The sequence below is a fragment of the Monodon monoceros genome, unplaced genomic scaffold, assembly GCF_005190385.1.
Source record: "Monodon monoceros isolate NGI ecotype Baffin Bay Population unplaced genomic scaffold, NGI_Narwhal_1 Super_Scaffold_3, whole genome shotgun sequence".
Taxonomy (NCBI): Eukaryota; Metazoa; Chordata; class Mammalia; order Artiodactyla; family Monodontidae; genus Monodon; species Monodon monoceros.
Window position 1 is genome coordinate 73,782,681 of NW_021703780.1, and position 24,786 is coordinate 73,807,466.

General features: G+C 37.5%; 1 protein-coding gene across 19 annotated transcripts in view; it reads right to left on the minus strand.

Moving 5' to 3' along the window:
- The window catches only part of FHIT (fragile histidine triad diadenosine triphosphatase), a 1,443,555-nt gene that overhangs the window by 769,577 nt on the left and 649,192 nt on the right, over positions 1 to 24,786 (minus strand). For all 19 annotated transcript variants that reach the window (XM_029242153.1, XM_029242160.1, XM_029242145.1 and 16 more), the window contains one exon: positions 10,815 to 10,935. In XM_029242153.1, the coding sequence (XP_029097986.1) occupies positions 10,815 to 10,935 (121 nt within the window). The remainder of the gene's footprint in view (positions 1 to 10,814; positions 10,936 to 24,786) is intronic.

The window sequence follows — 24,786 nt, forward strand, 5'->3', positions numbered from 1 at the left end:
CAATCATCAGTGACAACTTGTGGTGGTGGGGCGGGGACGTATGCAGTTCATGTAGGAACCTTATAGATAATTATGATAACTTTGGCTTGAGTTTGAAGAAACTACGAAGCCATTAAGGGATATAAGCAGAGAAGTGACACGGATTCAACATGTTTAATAGGATCGATCATTCTGGCCACTGTACTGCAAAAAAGTCCAACAGCATTCAACCCTTAAATTGGTCCTTCTTCAGCTCAAGACTGTGACAAATTTAGATTAGAATTGGAAAAGATGAGAAGAACCTGGCATATAATAGGCCTTCAGAAAATATCCATTAAAAAACGAATGTTCCTTTACCTAACCACCCTGTTTTGAAACAAAATTAATCCTCCCAAAACATATAAACCATCTACTATATTCAAGGTTCCATTGCTAAGAATGAAAGCAATCAACAAATCACATACTGCTATCTAACATGGCATTGAGTGACAAACCACATTTTTCTCGAGGATTTATGTCATCACTCAGCTTGTATAAAGAGTAATTGAAGAAACTCAGCTCAGTGGGCAAAGACATGCCCCAGTTGTGTTCTTTGCTATCGCTCTTCCAGTCATACTAAGTTAAGTCCCTTCCCAGGCCCTTTAACAACATCTTGGGCAGAATCTATAACTTTGCAAGTCACTTTTCATAATTAAAAGCATCTCTAGCTTAACAATCCAACCTCAGATTAAAATTTCAAGTCCTGTCTAACACAGATTTGAGATGCAACCTTGAGTGTTTAGAGCTCTCTACCAACTTCTTCCCTCGCTCCTGAGACTGAGCTACTCTGGTATGAGAGGCACACTTGCCTGTCAGCAGGTGAAAGGCAGTTTTCCCTGGTCCATTTCCAGTTCCATCTGCTGAGAACTTCGGCAAATATGGTGGTCTCTGCATGGTTCGGAATTGATAGACTTGGAGGTATTCAAGTTTCACCTTCACTCTATCTGCTTCTCAAAACCCATTCACAAAAGGATGGTCATGTCTCCCTTTGTAACTCTGCCAGTGGTTTATGATCCAATCCCCTTTCTGGATAGGCCATGCCTCAGTTGGAACAATATCTACCTGACCAGCCTCGTGGCACCTACCCACTGATATTCACGTTTTTTGTTTTTTTTAAACAAGAACCAGGGCAGGTACCTGTGCGTTTCCTCCAAGGGCTGTGGAAAATTGGGATGGGGTAGAAAAGTTGCTCCCATCTTCTTTTCAGGAACATTACTGCTCAGTGTCTTCTCGCCCTGCAAAAAGCCTCTCCCTATCCACTTACCCACTACTCAGAAATAGGCAGATGAGAGGCAAGCACCGCTCTGTATTCCTGTGCAATCTCACACTCCGTAGGGCAAATGGGAAGCGCTGCACAGCACCGCTACCTGAGAGCAGTGCCTACACGGCCTGCGGGTCCTGCAGCTCAGCCAACATCAAGCCAGGGAACAGGATGCCAGCACCTTTTCATGGAATCATCCTGCTCAGGGCCAGTAGGGGGTGCCAGAAAGAGGGAAGAGAATACACTCTTGGCATTCCTCTATCCACTATACTTCCCCTGACCAGTTCTCCCCTTAGAGTTTGGGAACATGGGGATGTGATTCAACATGGTGGGTCTGGTTCTGGTGCTGCCACTTAGTAATGGGAGTGTGGCTCTCTCTCACATACGCGTATCTCACCAGAAAGGATGTCAACCTTTCTGTTTAGGCCCTAGTTGCTCATATTCAAGGACAATATGAAAAGTCCCACTCTATGTCTCTTTCAACCCGGAATCTCAATTACATTATTGCAGATATAGCTCCATGATTAAAAAGCTTCTAGGAGTCATTCGGTCCCTAAACAGAATAGAAAATACTAACTAGTACTCTAGATATCTACATTAGAAACTAAAGATTTCAATGTGATTTCTGTTGATTTATTTTATCTTGACACATCTTATTTAACAAATTTTAAAGCAATCATCTTTGGTGAATGGAAATGGATCGTGGTTTACTGTTAAAGCATTAGCAGTCAACAGATAATTCTTAGTTCCAACAAATCTTGAACTGGAAATAAATCTTGAAGATGAAAAGATTTCTTGATAACTACAGTCATTTCAAAACCTATTAGAAAAGAGAAAAATTAGAGAGCCAGATGAATTTCACTCCTCCTGGACTCATTTTACCTGGGAGCAAATTAGGCTGCTCGCCAACGTAAGTGTCTGGCGCCACACTCACAGCACAGTGGAGTCAGGCTTAAGCCTCATAGATTTTCAAAGGTCATCAAAGTTAGTCCCAGTCCTAAATGAAAACGATGATTACAGCCAAACAACAAAACCACCAAATTATCAGTGAAAATTATAAATGACAGAGTATAGATTGACAGCAATATAGCACTGGAAAGGAGGAATAATGGGGACGTTTAAGACTCCAGGGAAAATAACTCCAAACCAATGATACAAAAAGGTTTGCTGCACATGGGACAGTAACCAGAAGTGGCAGAAAGAGCCATAGAATGAGGATCAAGAGTTTTGGGTGAAGTCTTGACTCCCATGAAGTAGGGCCAGCATTGGCCTGACACTCAGCTTTCCCATTCCAAGTGCCCACAGAGAGGACAGGACAAAATAGTGACCCCAACAATGATTGCCCATCATAAAATATTATTTTAATTTACTTAATTTATTTCTATGATATTATTTTCAGTAAAAGATATAAGCAAGTTGAATGTGTATATATACACACTCTTCACCCCCAATACACTCACACATGGGAAACAGACCGAGGAAACATTGCCACAGTCTCCTCTTGCTACAGTTAAAGCTTTCCCCTTAACTGGTGTTAGGCAGTTACCATTTCACTGCGAGGAAGCCGGCCGTTTAAAACAAAGAATTTTGCTGTTTTTACTTCCCTGGTGACTCTCCTATTCTGCCAGACTCTATGGTGTGGAAGAACAAATACCAGGCTTGAGCCCTAGGACATAGCGGCAGCTTCCTCCTATCAGTGTCCGTCTCTAAAACCAGGGCTGGCCATTCCTGTTTTTAAAATATTGCAGTAGTTCTATCCTTACTGCCTCCTGAGGGCCACTCACACCTCTCTGTCTCCTCCCCTGGGACTCTCCAGATCTCCCCACAATGGAGAAATTAAGAGGATGATTTCTGGCGGAGCAGAGAACTTCCAGGAACTACACTCACATTGGTCAGCGCCACGTGTCATACTAATTGTTGCATATAAAAATAACTCCTCTACCTAAGACATATCCAGCCAATCCTAACTCCCAACTGTGCGTCCATCTAAGCCAAACCAAGACTCTTGAGGCATATTTAAAGCCTAGAACAGAAATCTCCGGGAAATAATTTAGATTGCGAAACTAGTTCAGATATCTAGTATTGTAGAGGGTTCTTAGGATAAGGCCAATTTGTGCCCAAGAGCTATTTGCAAATTTATAGTTATTTTTTCAGTCAGTTAGTTTGAGAAAGGAAATGGGAGCTAAGTACATAAATTAGATCATTAATTTGCAATAAATATAAATTATGCTAATTCTAAGAATTGAACATAAATTATGTATATATAATATATAAGGAATACACATAAAGCTCTATTAGCAAAGAAAGGCATCTTGACTTATTGTGTTGTAGAAAACCCATGTATATTCATTCAATAGATTTTAACAGTTTTGATATGTGCATGAAAATATAGGATAAACATGAACTGCCTACTGATGTTCTAACAAATCTATATTCATTCCAAATGGAAATTAGGATATACTTTGCATTATTTGAGTTAATTACATGACATTTCTTATGAATAATGATGTGTTATTCCATTCATTACTTCTAATTATGTTCCGTTACAAGTGCAAGGCTGGCAACACCACAACCAGCCTTTTCCTATTCCTCACAATCTGATGGCTTGCATGGAAAGCAGGTCAAAAATATGCCCAGGATATAATGAAAAGAGTTCAGATATTGTTAACCATGACAGTTTAAAATTACCTGAGGAAAGTTTCACGTAGAAATAAATAGAAATGGGGAATGGATTTCCATGTTACAGGATACTCATTTTTGCAATTAATATGAGAACTATTCAAAGTGTTATTTTAATACATATAATTATCACCCTACCATTTGCTAGAGCTGGAGAGAGAGCATCCCAAATGTGGTCCTTCACCCCCGCCTAACTCGCACACACAGTAGCAGCATTATATTCTGTAAGAGATTGGCAGATGGTAAAGATATCTTTTTCTGGTTGTAAAAGTGATTCTGTAGGCTTTGTGTGATTCTAAGAGAATACAGGAAACCTCCTAAAAGCTCTCATTAAAAAGCCAGCTGGACTTTCCTCCTCAAATGCATAACCATGGTCAGGCCAGCTCATCTCACCCCACTCACAGCAGGGCCTGAAGCTAGGAGGTAAATCCTATAATGGAGAAGCAGTCAAGGTCAAAGGAAAACAGTCACAACTAAGTAATTAAGCACAGGGGCCAAGTGAACCACAAGACCACCACTAGCCAGTATCCTCACCAACCGATAGGCTACAAGGAGCCAGGGAGAGATGGTGGACAACAGGAAGGGGCCTGGCTGAGGTCTAGAGACCAATATGTATATGCCTCAGGCACACTGTTTCATGGGTGAGTCACCTTTATTTGAAGGGGCCAGGGCAAAATGTATAAAATCCATACATTTTTCTCCATCCAATTTCAAATGTTCCTCGCACACACACAAAGCATCTATTAATCCCTTCGTGTCAGGTGCCGACAATCCATCAGTCTGTCTATAATAAAGACGCCAGTCTCAGCTCCAAGAATGAAAAAGAAACTTGGGAGAGGAAGAGCCTTGGCAAGGAGGGCCCCTCTTTCTCCTCTGCTACCCATGACAGTTACTGCCCACTGACCCTGCATGCAGCCTCAGAATCCTACTCAACACTGTGAGCTCACTACCAACTGAAGAGATGGCATTTGAGATAAAACAGATTTGCTCTCTGCAGTAATTCCTCAGATGACAGGTCGAGATAGATGACAGTCACACAAGGTTTGCCTTGTAATGGGGGTTGGCAGGATCCTCTGTGGCAGGTTCTGGACACTGAAAAAAGATGTCAGTCAATTTAGTGAATGATGAAAGCATCCAAGAGCTTCCTGTGTTCCTCCTGACCAATGCCATCAAAAACTGGTTCTAGCTGGAAGCAATGTACTCCAATAACCCAAAGGTAGGTGCATTTATATGGAAACCTTTCCCATAGAAACAGCAGAAGAACACTCTGAATAATCACTGCTACATGCAGATATTTTGAACACAAAAATCTGCCAAATAAAATCAAGAAAAATATGACCACAAGAAAACCAACTTTCCCCATTAGAGCTCAGGACAAAGGACACACGATCGGCTTTGAATATCTCTCCAAGGTATTTTAAGCTAGCTAATATACAATAGGCTTACACAGGGTAAAAAAAAAAAAAAAAAAAAGGCATATGCTTAGGGACATTTTAAGAGCAAAAATCTATCTTTAGTAATAAAGATTAAAATAGTGCTTGCAGTCACTTTATTTGTACAGGGAGGTTTAAAAAGAAGCTCTTTTGAGAAATGAAAGATCATCAGATCGCTAATAACTGCAGTTTCCTGAACAATTTAAGAAATTCACAAGATTACAATCTACTCAGGAAATGACAAATATTTCTGATTTTTACGGAAGGACTAAAAGGGCACTTTTATCTATAGCATCTATTCCACAAGAAGCACTGTTATGTAATGAAGCTATTTTTATTATCTGTTCCTTTATTTCAAGAGTATTCAATATGGCAATGGTCTGAAAACAGAGAAAATTTAACACTGCTTGGGAAACCAAGGTAAAATTTTGTGTTAAAAGGCATTTGCCAGATTTTTCTTTTTTATCTATTGAAGTTGGACCTTAGAACACAATTTCCCTTGTACCAAACTTTTGTTTCTAATATGTCAGCAGAAATGTCCTTTAAGTTATGTAGTCTAATTCTTCACAAATACACTTTGTAAGGCTGTCCTCAATGCATTATCCTAACGTGGCTTGGCCCAGATAACATTCTGTGTGCGATGCTCCCGCTTGGAAAAATCTGCTCTTTTTAACAACTGATTCAATAAACAGTTGACAAATGATTTGTATAATAGAGTATGGCCAGCAAGCAAGGTTTGTCTCTGTCATTACACAACACATTCGACCCATCTGCAAACGTGGCCGTGTTCCCCTTACATTAGAGCTCCATATGCCATTCTGAATAGCTATCTGAAGATCAATACACTGTCTGCCGAAAACAACAGGACATAACAAATGAATAATTTTATTTATAATAAAAGCTCCAGTCCCCAAATGGATTCCACTAATGTTCAAATTCATTTTTCATGCTGAACTCAAGAAGAGAGGTAGACACAGCCCGATGCAAGAGGAGGGGAGTGAAGTATTAACTGTATTGGCTCAAATTTTTTCAAGCCACAAACAATAGCTGGGCTGCACCAAGGTACATGAATAAAACGTTCGCCGCCGAATTCTGAAGATGCAATCTCCAAAATGCTTCTGTTCTCTCACCAAGACTCGCTGAAAAGCATTTTCCAGTAACAAGAAATTAATGGATTAAAGACATTCTGACATATGCTTCCACCGTGTTGTACCACAGAAGCCAAAGCCTATTCAATAGGCTTTAAACACTGTTTGCAATGAGCAGGAGTGTTTGCTTTAGGTGGGGACAAGGAGGGGTTGTGGCTCTTTTGAGAATGAAGCAAATAGTCTTGCTTCAAAAACATATCTGCAGTCCCTGATCTTACAGTTTTTTTTCCTCCTCAGAAAGGTATAAAAAAGTCAGTGAGCAAAGTCAAAAGAAAAAAAGGGTAGAAGAGGGGGGGAGCAAAATGTTAGAGAGAACGCAAGTTCAAAGATGACATTTACAAGTCTCTCTTGAATGGCACACTCCCCAAAGGCCACCTGAATACTCTTGTTAAAAAGAGATCATCAAAAATACAAAACACAATTTTCCGGTTCACATAAGATAGCAATATACTGCCCTTAAAATACAGACTTTTCCATTGGCCAATTAACACGCAAAAAAAGAAAAAAAATGGAAAAGGATCTTTTCCCATTCACTGCGTTTAGACTTAACTCAGCACACTCATAACAGAAAAGTAAACAGGACTGTAACTGACAGAGCATGTAGGGAAAGTTGGGAAAATACAGCTTGAATAAGATACTAAAAGATCTGGAATAAAATGGTGACAAGACAGGGCTTTGTGCATGGGAAGACTGAAAAAGCAGGATTTCAGTCTTAACTGAAACTATCCACATGCTCCTCATGTTTACAGATTCACTTTAAATTCAGTCAACATAATACTTTTGGGTACTAAGAAAACGAGAACATGCAAAGAGTAGGTTTTGCCCCCACCCCTTCTCAGGAACTAATGATTCAGTGCAGAGACAGACAGGAATGAACGCATTTCTGGTCTGATGCAGACTGGGATCAGTGTTTGGCATGATGCCTGGAACAGAGTAGCTCAGTAATAAACTGTTGAATGAATCAACATGACAATAAGGAACCAAGTGTCACACAAAGGATGGAATATTTTTTTCCTAAGAGGGCAGAACAGGTATCGATGCACTTTAGCTGAAATGAAAAGGATGGGAAGGATCTCAAGGTGAAGAGAGAGGCAGGGGGTAAAGGATGGGGAAAAAAACAAGTAAAGGGAAATACAACACTTGTTTAAGGAAATAGTTGGAAAGTGGGGAGGTTGAGTCAAGATAATGAAAATCTTTTAAAAGGATGCTAAGGAATTTGGACTTTATCCTCAAATAAAAGGAGATTCATTATATTCATCAGTGGTTTGTTTGCAAAAGAACAGGAGAGTGGTAGCATCGGAGCTGTGGTTTAGAGTGAGGTGTAGGCTGGGCTGGGGAAGTCCAGGGGTAGAGATGGTACAAGAAGCTAGATGACCTAGAAGACCCACAGCAAGGGGCTTACCTAGGGCAGGTAGGGTAGAGCACTCGGGGATTAAAGCCCACTGCAGCCATCTCCCCATTTATTTTATGAAACATTAGTGGGCAGAGCCATCCACAGCTTTAATTCCCAAATCTCGGGACAAAAGAATATCGCTTTCTGCAAGCGAATGAGTAACTTATTAAGATTCTTCTCACAGGTGTCACCTAACAGAGTACCAAGGTAAAGTAAAATATAAAGCTTCAGAATCATCATATAAAAAGGATTGCCTGAATCCATTACCCACTGGTCCTGAAACCACTTTTTTTAAATTTATTTTATTTTTTATACAGCAGGTTCTTATTAGTTATCTATTTTATACATATTAGTGTATATATGTCAATCCCAATCTCCCAGTTCATCCCACCACCCCGCCCCCTGCTTTCCCACCTTGGTGTCCATACGTTTGTTCTCTACATCTGTGTCTCTATTTCTGCCTTGTAAACCGGTTCATCTGTACTGTTTTTCTAGATTCTACATATACGCATTAATATATGATATTTGTTTTTCTCTTTCTGACTTACTTCACTCTGTATGACAGTCTCTAGGTCCATCCACATCTCTACAAATGACCCAGTTTCATTCCTTTTTATGGCTAATATTCCATTGTATATAGGTACCACATCTTTATCCATTCACCTGTCGATGGGCATTTAGGTTGCTTCCATGACTTGGCTATTGTAAATAGTGCTGCAATGAATATTCGGGTGCATGTGTCTATTTGAATTATGGTTTTCTCTGGGTATATGCCCAGGAGTGGGATTGCTGGGTCATGCCCTGAAACCACTTTAAACACTGTAGATGTAAAACAGCTTTACAGAGTATACTGATTACAAAAAAGTTCCAGTTCTCACTGCTCTCATCCCCAGAAAGGGCCGGGTCCTTCTTGCTACCTTCCAAACACACTGAGATTTGTTAATTTTAATACAATGTTCCCCTTGTCCTTGACATTTACTCAAGAGATGGTGACTGACCAGGACTCATTTCCAAAATGACAATCCCAGTGCCGTCTGAAACAAAACTAGTCATTATTCACTAACTGTTCACTATGAACATTTTCCTTGAAGTAGACACCTCAACTTTACTTGAGTTCAAACACATATGTGACCCGTCTATGCATCACACTTTCAGAGTTGGTTAAAAAGACCGTGAAAAATCAAGTTTCTTACTATCAAGAAACAAGTTAAAAAATCACAAAGCAACGTTCATTCCATTATTAACCATTTTTTTAAAAGTGCAACTTCGCAACTTCATATTCTTTCAGTCCAAGGCATTAAGATTTGTTCATCTCAATTCACATTTTCATCCCAAGTTCCCTCAGTTCTCTGACAAAAGTCAATTAAAAATGGCACCCAATGAAAGATGGCATTTAAACAATATTCTTTCAACACTGGAATTCTCAGACATTTTGCTTAAAAAAATATTCCTCAAAGGAAAAAGGCAACCACAAACTTGCAACAATATCAAATGAGAAAATAAAATTATTCTGTTATTTCAAGAACTTCAAAGTCTTTTAGAAAAACTCAATATAAAATCGGTATACAACTTAAAAATTGTTTTTTTATCCTTTCTAAATCATTCTAGTTTTTTTACTTCAATAAACAGAAGAATGTAATTTTCTAATCTTGTATACTTATAATTTTAAATATTTTTATAAACTTAAGAGTTAAGTATTATCAAGAAAAATGTATATATTATTTACTAGTTTATTGCTATCATCATTAGTTTTGTAGATTTACAAAATTTAGGTTAAAATTTCCATTCAAGGAATTTGGGAGTCTACCACAGAAATCACAGTTACCTTTTGGTGCATGTTTTGTTAGCTGTATTTTTTTCAGTGTACAATAGTTACATGGCCAAGAAAGAAGATTATTCATAAAGTTTTCAAGCATTTTGAAAAATCCCATTGGAAAAAATATAACTTACACTGGAAAAAATTTTGACACATTTGTAGATTCAGAATAACTGAGAAATCTATTTCAAAGCAGAATCATGCCTCAATGTGGACATGATCATTATCTTCGAATATGATATTTTATACTTTGTTGCCCTCTGCATAGTAAATTAAATTAGGGGGGAAAGAGAAAAAAAATTCTGAGGAGTCAATACAAATGTCATATGCATACAGTCACGAGGGATAATTTCAGTAACATAAAAATAACTCTCCAGAGCATTTCACCAAATCCTGCTTCTCCCACTGCAAAGAATGAAGCTTCTACTGAAACTGATGGTCAGATGGAAATAAAATACACTACCACCAATGACACTGGGCAATGATCTAGAAGCTGGGATGTTTTCCAAGAGAAAATGCCGTCTCAGACCCTAACATGAAAAAAATATTTTGTAGGTATACTTATGTGTTTGAATTTAATTAAAATTCATAGCTTGAATGATCTCCAAGAGGTAAACAAACCAAATCAGTCTCAAATCTTCATATAATCTTCACATAACCTTACTTCCACATCACAAGAGGGCCACCCAATCTCTATCTTACTATTAAAATTCCCAATTGATAACTGAAAACAAAGTGCTCAGGATATTCATTGGATCCATTTTAGAAGCACCTATTTATTTACACAGCTATGATAGTGAAAAGGTCAAGCAAAAAATCACCTCCAAAGCCACGGTTGCTAAGCAACTCTTTTCAGAAGTTCTGCAACAGTGATCAAGCATATTACTGGTGCCACCAACTGGATTCAGAAGAAACGTGAATAACATCTTACCTGGTTTCTCCAAAGCAGGAGCGGGGAGGATCCTTGCTTAGCTTTTCGGACAGATCCTCGAGGTCAATCCTGTATTTATTTGGTCTGTTAGAATCAGAGGCTTTCTAATTTTTCTCTCTTTAAAAAAAAGGATACGTCCAGGTACCACAGGTTTCCTGTTCACCAGGGCGAAGGACAGTTCTGTTTTGAGAAACACCACAGAGGGCTTGATGAGATGTTGGCCGAATCTGAATGACATTTCCTCACGGTTTGAATTCTGGAAGAGAAGATGATGCAGAAAATGGACATTTATAAAATTCAGTTGAGAAACTCAGATCATATACCACTTTAAAGAAAACAAAGTCCATTACTACAGATTCTTAGTTGTAAAGAAGACATCATTAAAGCTGTTCCCCATTTAATGCCCACTAAGATGTATTCTGGGTAAGTCCTCCTAAAATATTCCACTCTCTCTATGCTGGTTAGATTTATAGTTTTCAAGCAAAAACTTGTATGTGTCTTCTTAAACCCCTCTGCACTTCGGGGAGCCACCTTAACCCAAATCCACTAGGTCCAATCTGTCAGGTACTATTTTTAACCATCTGTACCATCATCTTCGCTAAGCTGAACATTTTTATGGTTAAGCATTGACTATAAACCTTCTCATTCTTAAATAGGTACCTGTGGGGACTCCCTTTTCTCAAATGGTTTTATCTTTGTTTATATAAAAGCAATTTAGAAAAAGTATAAACACTGTTTGACCTTGTGTATAATTACAAAAGCATGTGCGGTACTCCCAGAGAACTACAGTAAAATTTCAAAACTTAAAGCGAAAAAAATTGAGGAAAAAGAAGGGACAAAATAGAGTTCAAGATGAAAACAATTCCTGGTTGATGCAGACGTATTATGCAGCAAGGTATGTGAAATGTTGCATATCCTCTTTTCTGGAGAAAGCCATGGGTTGGGGTAGTGGGGAGAAGACAGGGGAAAGCAAGATTTGACACTTGGCATCTAGGGTACCAAGGAATGATTTTCCATCAGTGCCTATACATGACAAAGTTACTTTCTGAATGACTAAAACGCACCTTCCTTGGGAAATCACTTCATTTTTCTAATTCAGGAACCATCCTACTACAAAACTGATGAAAATTGAACCCCTCATGGGAAAATAGAAATAAGACTACAAAAAGAATGACATCAGAAAATGGAGAACCATTTTATAAAGCATACCAATAAATGTGCAATTGTTTAATGATGCTAATATTCTCAATGACCCAAAAGATAAGAGGGCTATGCAAAATTCATCTACTTTAGAAGCACTCAAATAGCCGGAACTTAACACATTTCAGGTACAAAGGAATAGTATGGAAGTTTTGCCTCAGTGACACAAATACTGGTTTCTAGAACAATTACAACCATCTCACAAAAAAGAAAGGTCAGTAAGGACGTTGAAAATCATCTAACCCAGTGGTTTTCAAGGTGTGTTCCCTGGAGCAGTAGCATCAACATCACCTGGGGAAATCAGAAAGGCAAATTCTTGAGTCCTACTCCAAACCTATCAAACCAGAAACTCTGGGAGAAGGGCCCAGAAATCTATGCTTTAATCTGCCTGGATGATTCAGAACCACTGATCAAACCCAACTATTCTCCCAACCCTTTCCTGCAGAATCTTTGCCTGGTAGCTTGTTAGCCCATGCTTGAACATACCCAGTGACAGGACATTCACTATCCATTCCTTCCAAGATTATCAGCTCCAGCAGTTATATGGTTGCCCTCCATAGTAAGTCCATCTTTTTGTGATGGATTTATGCCTTGAGGGTTATATGAAACAAGTATCATGCAAGTGAAAGTGCTTTAGATATCTGAAGTTAACCTTTATTTATTCCCTCCAGTTTTTCTAGAATAAACATGCAATTCATTTCAATCATCCTACAAACAGCATTGATTCAAGTGCCCTAAAGCTATCTGTGTGGTTTATTTTTTATTTTTTTTTGCCTGCCCAGCATCCATTTTCTGTAGTTTTGGCCATACCATCCTAATTTTTCTGTGGGTAATACCCCACCATATTCCATATGTTGGGCCACTCCTACTGCCTGGTTCTAGGGATGGGAAAGTGACCCAGGCATCAGTAGTCTTTTGTCACATGAGTGATTCAGGAGTGGACACAGGACAAAAAAACGAGCCAATCAAAGGAAGGATATCCATGAAAGGATTACTGCTGATACTATGGGGAAAGGGCTTTCTTTCTTCTAAGATGCCAAACTGGTAGGACATGAACCTGGAAGAGCTAGAGGATACACCAACAAGAGGCTGTCTGATATTAGAGCCAACATGGAGGCTAGGAAAGCCAAGATACACAGAGACCCATACCTGACGACACTGTTTGAGCACCTGGATCTAACAGTGCTGGAAGGATTATATGTCCCTGAAGTTTGTTTCCTCTAACGGATAATTGTACAGAGTTGACTTAAGCATAGGCTCTAGCAGATGAGCTACTATTATGAGTCCATGAAAGACTCTCTTCTAGATTTCATTTTTCTTATCATCATTTTCATTTCTTCCTCTATGCCCTCGTTCCTTCCTCTCCCATGACAGGGCTTCATTTTTTAAAAATATAATTAATGTATTTATAAGCTTCATGGCAGTTTTATAAATATTTTATACATCAAACATATATAGGGCTCTTGTACGTACTTTTTAAATTTGTACAGAAGTTGTATCGTGCTTTAAAACTCATTCTGCCTTTTTCTCTCAACACTGTTTTACAGACTCATTCATGTTGTTATAAACAGATGTAATTTACTCTTTCTCACTGCTTATTCTCTCAGTGCATTCCACTGTCACTTTTCTTGTCCATTCTTTTAGTACTGAAGAACTAGCTTTCTCCAGTCTTTCACCACAAATAACACTTATGACCATACTTACATGTATTTCCCTGGGTGTCTAAGCTAGAGTCCTATTATTGGGTTTTAGCTTAGGTATTGATACATACTTAGATTTTTAAAAATATGCACCATTTTGCAATCCTTGAAGCAATACATGCAGATTTCTATTTTCCCACATCTTTGCCAACACTTGGCAGTATCTGATTTCCAAGGTTTATTGATAGGCAAAAGGCATCTTTTATTTTTAATTAGCTTGTCTCCAATGTGATATGTGTATGTGCACGTTTCTCCTATGAATCGCCAATTCGTACTTTGCCCTCTTTTGTATTGGTTTCTTCCCTCCTGTTTTTGGATTTTTCTGGAGTCCCTTATATATTTAAATATTGATCTTGGTCTATTAAACATGACAGTTGTATTTTCACCATCTGTTAGTTTTTCTATTGTACACTCCATTGGACAAAAAGCATTCATCTTGATGTATTCAATTTTTTTAATGGTTTGTTCTCTGTGAATATTGTGAAACAAACACTTCTCTACCATAAGGTTACAAAAATGTATTCTTGGGCTTCCCTGGTGGTGCAGTGGTTGAGAATCCACCTGCCAATGCAGGGGACGCGGGTTTGTGCCCCGGTCCGGTAAGATCCCACATGCTGCGGAGCGGCTGGGCCCGTGAGCCATGGCCGCTGAGCCTGCGCGTCCGGAGCCTGTGCGTCCGGAGTCTGTGCTCCGCAATGGGAGAGGCCCCGACAGTGAGGGGCCCGCGTACCGCCAAAAAAAAATGTATTCTTAAATTTTCATCTATCAGCTTTATAAATATTTTCATTCTTAACAGTTAGGTATTTAATCTACTTGGAGCTTCGTTTATGGTATGAAGTACAGAAATGGTTTCATTTTTCTCCTTTTGTGAGCCAAATTTCCTAGCACCAATTGCTGGGAATGATAACACTGAGTTCCCAAATGTACACAGGGGTGAATGATAACACTGAGTTTCCCATATGTATACAGGGGTGAGTCTGGACTTTATTATATTCTGTTTCTGTGCTAGATGCTGGAGAACAAGGGGAGACAATTTTTTTCCTCTAAAGGGTCAGATTCAGCCTGTTGTAACTACTCAACCCTATCATGGAAGTATGAAAGCAACCATAGACAATAAATAAAGGAATGGATGTGGCTGTGTCCCAATGAAACTTTATTTGTAAGAAGAGGCAGCAGCCTGGATTTGGTTTGTGGACTGTAGTTTGCCAACTCCTGCTGTATAATGTTCATGCTTTGTAAAGAGAAGGTGCTTCTTTATTTATTCTCTCAAATAAATTTTAGATTCAACTACACCCCTTCAAAAGGACTCTTGCTCAGGCATTGATTAGAATTGCACTGAATTTAAATTTTAATGGGCTAAATGTGACATCTTCACAATATTCAACCAATCCATTTATAAATGCTACATTTATGCTCTATAATACTAAAATAAAACTCTTGTAATAGGGTTTTAAACTTCCCTTATATGTTTTATGAATTCTTTCTTAGATTTATTCCTAGATAGCTTTTAGTTTATGTCAGTATTGTAAATGGTATCCTATCATCATCATAGTTTATAACTGGTTACTCCCAATACAGACAAAAGCTATTGATTTTTTTATGTTGTTCTTATAAGCTGGCAACCTAGCTGAACTCTTTTATTGCTGTTAATAGTTTCAGCTGATTCTCTTTGGTTTTCTATATAAATGATTTTACTTAGAAATAATTATATATTTCATTTCACTTATTCTACTTGTATTTGTCTTACTGCATTGGTCAGGTATCTGGTAATACGTTGGTAAGTAGAAGCAACACAGGCATTCTTGTCTTGCTCCCAATCTTAACAGGAATGAGTTTCAAGTTTTGTTTTCTCCATTAAAAATGACATCTGCAATTAGGTTTTTAGGAGAAAGCCTTTAAAAAGCGAAAAAATTCCCTATTTCAAGTTTGCTCAAAAGAGTTGATTTCATCTGGAAAAAAAAAACTTTATTAAATGCTTTTTCTTTATCATTGATCACCCAATCTCTCATTCTTTGCCATTAATGTGGTAAATTACAGTGAAAGATTTTTTTAAACAGTGAAACTTCCTTTCACTTTTATGATTAATTCAACTTAGTCACAAGGTACTATTTTTTAATAACTTGCTAAATTTGAATTCTTTGTGTTTTTCAATGTCATGAGTCAAGTTGGCCAATATTTTTTACCTGTTTTTTGTTTTCAAAATTAAACTTAATGGCTTGGCTTCTTTCTTTGTTCTATAAGAAGTTTTACGAACAGGATTTTCTGTTCCTTGAGAATTAAACAGAACTTGCTTGTCAAACTGTCTGGGCCTCTTTTTATATTTCAGGGATGTGTAGTTTTGATTATCATTACAATTTATTTAATGGTTGTTAAGTGTTTTCTTGCATTAATTTTTTAGCCATATATCCTTTTCACTTGTGTTCATCTGTATTGGTAAAAATTTATATATTTTTTAACAGATTATTATATCTAGCCTATGAAATTTTTCAAAGGACCATTTTTTGGTTCTTTGTTTTTATTAATTTTCTCTATTTTGTTCCTTATTTTCTGTGTTTATATTTGTGTCCCCCCTTTTTTTTTCCTTCCTTATTTCTTAAGATTTACCATGTTGCAGTTTTTCTAATTACTTGAGTCAAACATTGAGCTTCTGGAGTTGCAGACTTTCTACTTCTCTCTTAACAAAAACTATATATTGCCATCAACGTACTCCATTAGCTATCTCTCTCAAATTGTGAACTATTGTGCTTTTATTATCACTCAGCTTTAAAATTGTGCTATTCTTGTTATTTCCTATTTAACCTGAGGGTTATTTCATAGTATATCTTTTCATTTCCAACGTATGGAATGCATTTGCTATCTTTCTATTAATAATGAGTGATTTTAAAGCACTATAGTTAGAGAATAGAACCTCGACAGTGTTGATTTATTAGAATTTGAGGCTTCCTTCCTGGTGCATTAAAAGTTGAAGCATGTGCCTAATCCACATGCCCTACAAAATAAAATATATGCTGCATTTGTTGACTACGCAGTTCTACATACGTGGTAGAGCAAATTCACTGTTTGTTTTCCAAATCTTCCTCTGCTTACTTTTTGTCTTAATTGTTTCATCAGTTTCTGAAAACACTGCGTTAGATTTCTAACTGCGATTGCTTAATCAATGTCAAATGCCAGAAATTACTGCTTACTATATTATGGCACGTACATAAGTCCCTGCTTATTTTATTCCCTTGATCTATTGTTCCTTTTTCATTTTGTATTTTACAACAGTAAATTTTTCCATCCCCTTATCTTCAATCTGTGTCCTTTTAAATATTTTTTATAAACATTATAGCATTTAGCTTTCTATCCATTGGACAATCTGTCTTGATTAGTTTAACCTCCATACTATTTCATCTTTTTGTTCCACTTTTTTCTCCTTCCTACCTTCCAGGTAGATCAAGTTTTTTCCTACTGTACAAAAATAAAACATTCTATTTTGTTTCAGTAGTGGTTATTATCTTATTATAATCCATACTACCGCTCAATTTCCCTGTCAATATCTAAAAGTAGATCCATACCTCTGTCCTTAGCATATACTTACCACCTTGGATCTCTCAGATCTCATCCTCCACCTTCCCCTTGTCCAATTTCTGATCTTTTAAAATAATATAGTGTTATAATTTCAAATAGTTATTGATATGCTGGTTTTGTTTTTTGGCCACTGCTCACTCCAGTGATATTTTTCATTTATCTTATTTTCAAAGGTCCACAGACATCCCCTTACACCAGGCAGCAATGGGCTCTGGACTACTTCCCCTTATGAATTTTAGCTCCCTCTTTGGTTTTTGCCTCCCACCCCGCACCTTTTTTCCAAAGCTCAACTATGCCTTTGAGTGAATATTTGTATATTTTATATAGCATTTCAAAATTTTTTTTAGTGGACAATTTTCCAATTATCTACCCTATAATATTCCTAGAAACTAAAGTTGTCATTGCTGTCTTCTCTGTGTGTCCTCTTCTTACAAAGACACAAGTCATTGGATTTAGGACCCCCTCCAATCCAGTATAACTTCATCTTAACTAATTATATCTGCAAAGATCTTATTTTCCAATAAGGTTAAGTTCTGAGGTTCCTTTTAGCGGAGATATTATTCAACCCATTACAGAAAACCTTCCTGATTCCTACTGTTTGGATGTCTATTAACCTTTTCCATATAAGGTCTTCAGTTTTCAGGGGATTCTTTATATTCTTGGTCATTATTTTTTTCAAATATTCCCTGACCTCAGTTTATTTCTCTGCCTTCCAGGGATTCTATCTGCTGGGGTTCTGGAAGGCCACCCCAAAATGTGCCTCAGTGGCATATGGATTATTTTGTATTAAAGCTACTTAAGAAATGGCCAATGCAAGTGGGACACTCTAACCCTCCTTTCTGTCCCCGTGAAAGCAGGAAATAAATCTCCCTTATGAAAGGTGCTTTGCTGGCATCGAGAGGTAGAAGAACACCCTCATCTCCAGAGACAGGGAATTCAGGCCAAGAAGCCTGTATAAACAAACCTTGTTACTTCTTTAATTTACTACCCGGAGCCCAAACTCTGTTTAGATTCTTCACTGACTGAACATCCAAAACTTGTTTCTTTGTCCTTTCAGTTCCTCACAAATTTATTGTTTCTTTGTCTAAAAAGTATAAAAGCTGCCTGCTCTGGCCACTTCTTAGGTCCTAGACCACCATGCACATGAACTAAAATTTGTTTCTTTTTCTCCTGTTAATCTCTCTCGTTATCAATTTTGTCATTAGTCTGGCCACCAGAATTCAAGAGGGGTAGAGGGGGAAATTTTTCCCTCTCCGACATATCTAACCCTTCTCTTCCTTGGCCCTCCCAAGTCTTTCTTCAGTCTTCTCATATTTTTTTTCTTCCTGACACCTTTGGGAGACAGCCTCAATCCATCTGACTGCTGACGAATATCAGCATGAATATAAGCCATCCACAATGCTGGTTCCTAGTGTTACATATTAGGCTTAATTATGACCCATCTCTCCTCTACTCGAGGCTACCCTGTCTCTCACTTCCCTCCTTCTCAGGCATTACTCTTGCCAATGAGCTCATTTATTTCTAGTGCATTTCTTCTCATGAGTTCAGCCTGCCAACAATTTGAAATGTTAACTGCCCTCTTCACTGCTCCTTCCCTTTTGGTATGCCTACACAACTCACAAACTACCCCTTTGTCGAGAAGAAGCATGAAGACGTGGAATGAGCATTCAAAGCACATGCAACGCAATTGAGTCTTGGTTCTATCAATCCCTGATCCTCAGCAATTCACTGAACTTCTCACCCTCAGATATCTCACCTGAAACTAATGGATGGCAGATACTGTATAGCACAGGAAACTTTACTCAGTATCTTGTAATAATCTATAATAGAAAAGAATCTGATAAAGTATACATATATTTTTGTATATGTGTGTGTGCATGTGTATATATATACACATACATACACATATATATATATATATATATTGGGTTGGCCAAAAACTTCATTCAGGTTTTTCCCTAAGATGTTATGAAAAACCCAAGTGAACTTTTCAGCCAACCCTATATATATAAAACTGAATCATTTTGCTGTATACTTGAAACTAACACAACATTGTAAATTACCTATACTTCAATAAAATAAAAATTTTAAAAATGGTTGACAGAGTATATGATGCAAATCTCACTGTGTCTGTCACATGACATAGGCAGCCCAAAATGGTAATATTTTAATATTTCCTTGCTCAAATCCAATTCTGCCTCTTCTTTAATTGTGGTAAAATTCTGCCCACTTGTGCTGCTAGCAGACATGCTTCCTCAAGTTTTAATTTCAATGGAGAAAAAAATACTCCAGGAACTATAAACGGAACAAAGGTAGAGAGAAGTATAAGGGCCAATATTGTGTGATGGGAAGATTCCTGCAACTCCAGGATCAGAAACTGTCTGCAAGGCTGAGATAAATATTAAATAGTTTCCTCTCACATGAAAACTGCAGAAAGCAATTTTATTTTGAGCTAAAGTAAAATTGCTGGTTTGTTTTTTTTTTTTTTAACCAAACAAGAAGGCTGGATGTACCAATATTCTGTGGAATTCTCCGGGGAAAATCATCTCCTGGGATCTGTTTCTTAATAAATGTGAAGATGATGGCTTCTGGCATCCAGAGAACAAAGTACTGAATTTGGGACCTCAGTCTAAGATTTAGGGCCTTGGTCTTATTAGTGGGCCTTAGCTAAGACAGACATGGAAGGGACTAGGCTCATTCCAGAAACAGTGACTGAGGCCTGCATGAGTCTCTATATAGACAATGACAGAGTATATTAATGAAAACAAAAGTCATGTTTTTAGCCAATTAATTTTTAAATTTGTATTCCTTAATAACAACTTGTTTTGAACTAAAAATATGTGACTTCCAGGTATTTAATGAGTCTTCATTTCCCATCTTTTCAACTACAAAAGTTATCTGTACCTTCTCTTGACCTCTCTACCTTCTAGAAGTAATGAAAAGGTCTCTACTATTCACACTTAATTTTGTGAGTCGGTGAATTTGATTGGTCATTTTTTGATAGGGCTAGATAGGCAACCTAATTTGCAGTGGAAAAAGGTTCAACAGCCACAAAAGAAAATGTCCCAGAATGTGGAATTTCCCCATAACAACGGCTCACTTCCGAGTAGATCAGGTTTCTTCCTGATATGGCTGCAAATGTTATGTTAATATCCAACTAAGATAAGTGCCATACTCTCCTAACATTGTCTCAAAAAAGAAAAGTCAACTCTAGGATGCAACTAGAGATTCTCATACTAAGTGAAGTAAGTCAGAAAGAGAAAGACAAATACCATATGATATCACTTATACGTGGAATCTAAAATATGGCACAAATAAACCTATCTACAAAACAGAAACAGCCTCACAGACATAGAAATCCAAGGGGGAGGGGGTTGAGGGAGAGATGGATTGGGAGTTTGGGATTGGCAGATGTAAACTATTATATATAGGATGGATAAACCACAAGGTCCTACTGTATAGCACAGTGAACTATATTCAATATCCTGTGATAAACCATAATGGAAAAGAATAGTAAAAAAAAAAGAATATATGTGTATAACTGAGTCACTTTGCTGTACGGCAGAGATTGCACAACACTGTAAATCAACTGTACTTCATTAAAAACAAACAAAAAAATAAGAAAAAGAAAAGTCAACCCTAGAATTTTTGAGCAGAAAAGGACCAAAAAGATGACTTAGACCTAGTCCTCTCATTTTAGAGTAAGAGTAAGTCTAGCAAGTCAAATGGCTTAGTCAAAGTCACTCTGACCCTTAGAAGGTCTCCTTTAGAGGATACTATTTATACAGGAGACTATTTAAGAATTTCTCAAACTTGGGAATTTAGGACTTCAGGAACCCCACCTTCAGAAATGATGAATTAAAGTTAATTGTCACTTTAGGGGATTCCTTGGTGACGAAACCACATGGCAATACTCTAAGACAGTCAACTGGTGATCCAAAATATATGCCCGTTTGTTACTTTCATATTATTTCACTAAATGGAAACGCAAAATATAAACTCCTTTTTGCGAATGTTAATCTTCAAAACCCAACAACTCAAGTTTGAGAAACTCAGGACTGCAGCAAAACAGGCTATGCTCTTGAGGATGTGAAATCCTAACCACCAGACCACCAGACCACTATCCCATGATTACCTTTCCCTACAGTGAATGATTTCTTTGCGACAAGTGAAAAGTCTGAATATTTTCACAAGCAACATAGCAGACTGGCTACTCGAAGTGTGGTCTGCTTGTCAACCACCTCTGCTTTACCAGAGAGTTGTTGCAAATGCATATTCCCAGGCTCCACCCCAAATCTACTGCATCAATCTGTATTTTAAGAAGCTTCCCAGTTGTGTTATATGCACATTAAAGTTTGGTAAGTACTTCCCCCAAGCACTAGTTCCAAAGCTAGGTTTATTGAAATTATCTTGGGAGCTTTCTAAAACAACAGGTTTTTAAATAGAATTCTCCATCCTTAGCCCAACTCTCTAGCAGAACCTCTAGGGTGATGAGGTTAAGAACACAGCTCAAAGTACAGGCAACTCTACTCGGTGCTCTGTGGTGACCTAAACGGGAAGGAAATACAAAAAAGAGGGGATATATGTATACGTATGACTGATTCACTTTGCTGTATAGCAGAAACTAACACAACATTGTAAAGCAACTATACTCCAATAAAAATTAATTAAAAAAATAATAAAGAATACAGCTCAAGGGTCAGTCTGTGAGATGGAGATAACAGTACTGCTTCCCAAGGACACACGTAAAGCATTTAATAAGTATAAGATAAATGCCAGTCATCGTATTGTTGTTAGTAGTTTACCCTGGCAAAAAGTAAAGGCCAATTTTATTCAGTAAACAGTTGTGATTTGTCAACTAGTAAGCAAGTTAATGGCAAGTTGCTTGGAATAGTGCTTTTCATATAAATGGCATATAAGTTTTAGTTAAGCAAAATTTTTTTAAAAAACACATTTTGGCACTACACTACCATTAGATGACTGTCAACCTCTCTATTCTAGAGACAGAGCAATATCTGATTAAATAGACGTAACAGCTAACAGTTACTCCCCACTTACCTCATTCTAAGCAATTTCTTCATAATCCTCCTAAAAATCCTATGAGGAAGGTCCTTCATACATCGACATTTATGCATCTCTTTACTTCTCATGTATCAATTCCTAGATTTGAGAATCACTGTGTTCAAAGGATACTGACCCTTCAAGGCTATTGATATGTACTGCCGAGTATCTCTCAGGAAATGTTTCCACAGATTTACATTTGGTAGTAGTACAGGGAGAAGGGCCATTTCCCCATAATTTTGTCAGCACCGGGCATTCTGATTCTCCAAATCTCTAACAAAAATTTGTTATTATTTAGGAATATGATATAGTGAGAAATGACTTCTTCTAACTATCCTAGCTAAAGCAATCTGCCATGAAAACTGACATCTCCTAGGCAACCAAGGAGCCAGACATGATGAAAACGAAAAAATGTTCTTTTGGTTTAAAGAATGAAAAACTTGTATATATTTATTTTACCTTGAAAAATAAACATGTTATTCCATTATGGCTGGGAGTGACAGGACTTACTTTAAAAATAATCTGTCATTTTTATATCCTGACATGACTCAGCAAATAGCAGAACTCTAAACCAACCCTAGAAAGCATGACCAATCCTTTTTGGGGGTCAGAAGAAGCCATACTGCAAATAACTCCAGACACTTCTACTGATGAGTAAATATGTTTCTATTTCAATTCACTTCATTTAAAAACAGGGGAACCAAATGTTAACCAAAAAAGTAAATACATTTGAAAGCTGCTGGCTAATGGATCCCAAGACTAACAACAGGAAAAATTACTTGTCATCTAACTGACACTTTCAGCTGGCCAGGCTCTCAAACAAATTTTATTGATGACTTGGAAAACAATCAACGTACATAAATGGATAGCTGGAGACATATATTCAGGTTTAGATAATTTATAAAACATTCTAAGCTTACAGGCACACATCAAAATTCCACAAAAGACAGCCTAAGAATACCCCACAGGAAGATAACAAGAACAAAAAGAGAAGACAGCTTAAAGTGTCTCAGAATTCAAGCAAACAAAAGTGTACCTGTAACATTTTTATACAAAGAAAAAAACCCAAATTTTAGTAAAGTGTATTAAGTCATCAACCCATGGTGTCACTGAAGAAAATTTTTCAATTTTTAACAAGTCAAAAAAAAAATACTGAAGCTCAACTATTTATAAACAGGAAACACAAAGGTATTTGAAAATGCAAACTACTTCTTCAAGATCTCACTTCATCAACTACTCTGCTCCCCTCCCATCACCTTGTTTTCCAACATTTGCTTATGCAGCGTCTCTAATTTTACTCTCACTGGTTCCTTCCCCTTCTCCAACAAAGATTTTCAGGGATTGATTACACTGAAATAATCTTTCCTTGAAATGGTTGCTCCTTAAACTCTGATCACTTATTTATTCATTCAACAAATATTATGTACTTGTACTATTCTAGGGGTGAAAGTGCCAGCCCCTACATGCACGGAGCATTCTAGGGGCAGGGTAAGAAGGAACGGTAAGCGGTGGAGACCACAAACCAGTCAGCAAGCAAAAACATTTCTGATCGTGAAGCAAATAACCAGGGAGCAAAAAACAGGTAGTGACTTGAACAAGGTGGAAGTGGCTGGTTTAATGTCAATGGAAAGGGAACCTAACATTTGATCTGGGATTTGAATGAGGAAGAGCCCACACTATCTGAGTATCTGCAGACAGAAGGCTCCCGGTGGAGGAAACAGCAAATGCCAACACAAGAAGGAGCTTAAGGTCTTAGAGGAATGGAAGGAACAGTGGGATGGTGGAGTCTGAGAATAAAAAGCAAGACAAAGAAGTGAGGAGATGGGTTTGAAAGGTAGGCAGGGACCAGATCATGCAGGGCCTTGAGTGGTGCTGCAGTCAGTGAGCGATGAGAAGCTCATGATGAAGAAGATTTAAGCTACAGTGTGTTCAGTTTTCAAATTTCAATTTTTTAAAAAAAAAAAAGGTATTTATTACTGTACATTAAAATCATCTCAGGAGCTTACAAAAGGTCCTCATGCTCAAGTTTCCTTTCCTAAGATTTTTTTAAACTTCAGATATAATTCCTATACCATAAAGTTTACCATTTTAAAGTGTATAATCCAGTGGTTTTCAGTACATTCACAAAGTTGTGCAAGTGTCACTACTATCTAATTTCTGAATATTTTCATCACCCCCAAAAGAAACTCCAGGTAGTTAATCCACGTTTACCCCTCCCTGCAGCCCCTGGAAAACATTAATCTATTTTGTCTCTATAGATTTGCCTATTCTAAACATTTCATATAAACAGAATCATATAGTATGTACCCTTTTGTGTCTGGTTCACTTAGCATAATGTTTTCAGGGCTCATCCATGTAGCATTTTTCAGTAGCTGATTCCTTTTAAAGACTAAATAATATCCCATTTTAAGTATGTTCTACATTTTTTTAATCCATTAATCAGTTTATGGACATTTGGGTTGTTTCTACATATTGGCTATTATGAACAGCGCTCCTATGAACATTCAGGCACAAGTTTTTATGCGGATCTATGTTTTCAGTTCTCTTGGGGATATACTTAGGAGTAGCGTTGCTGG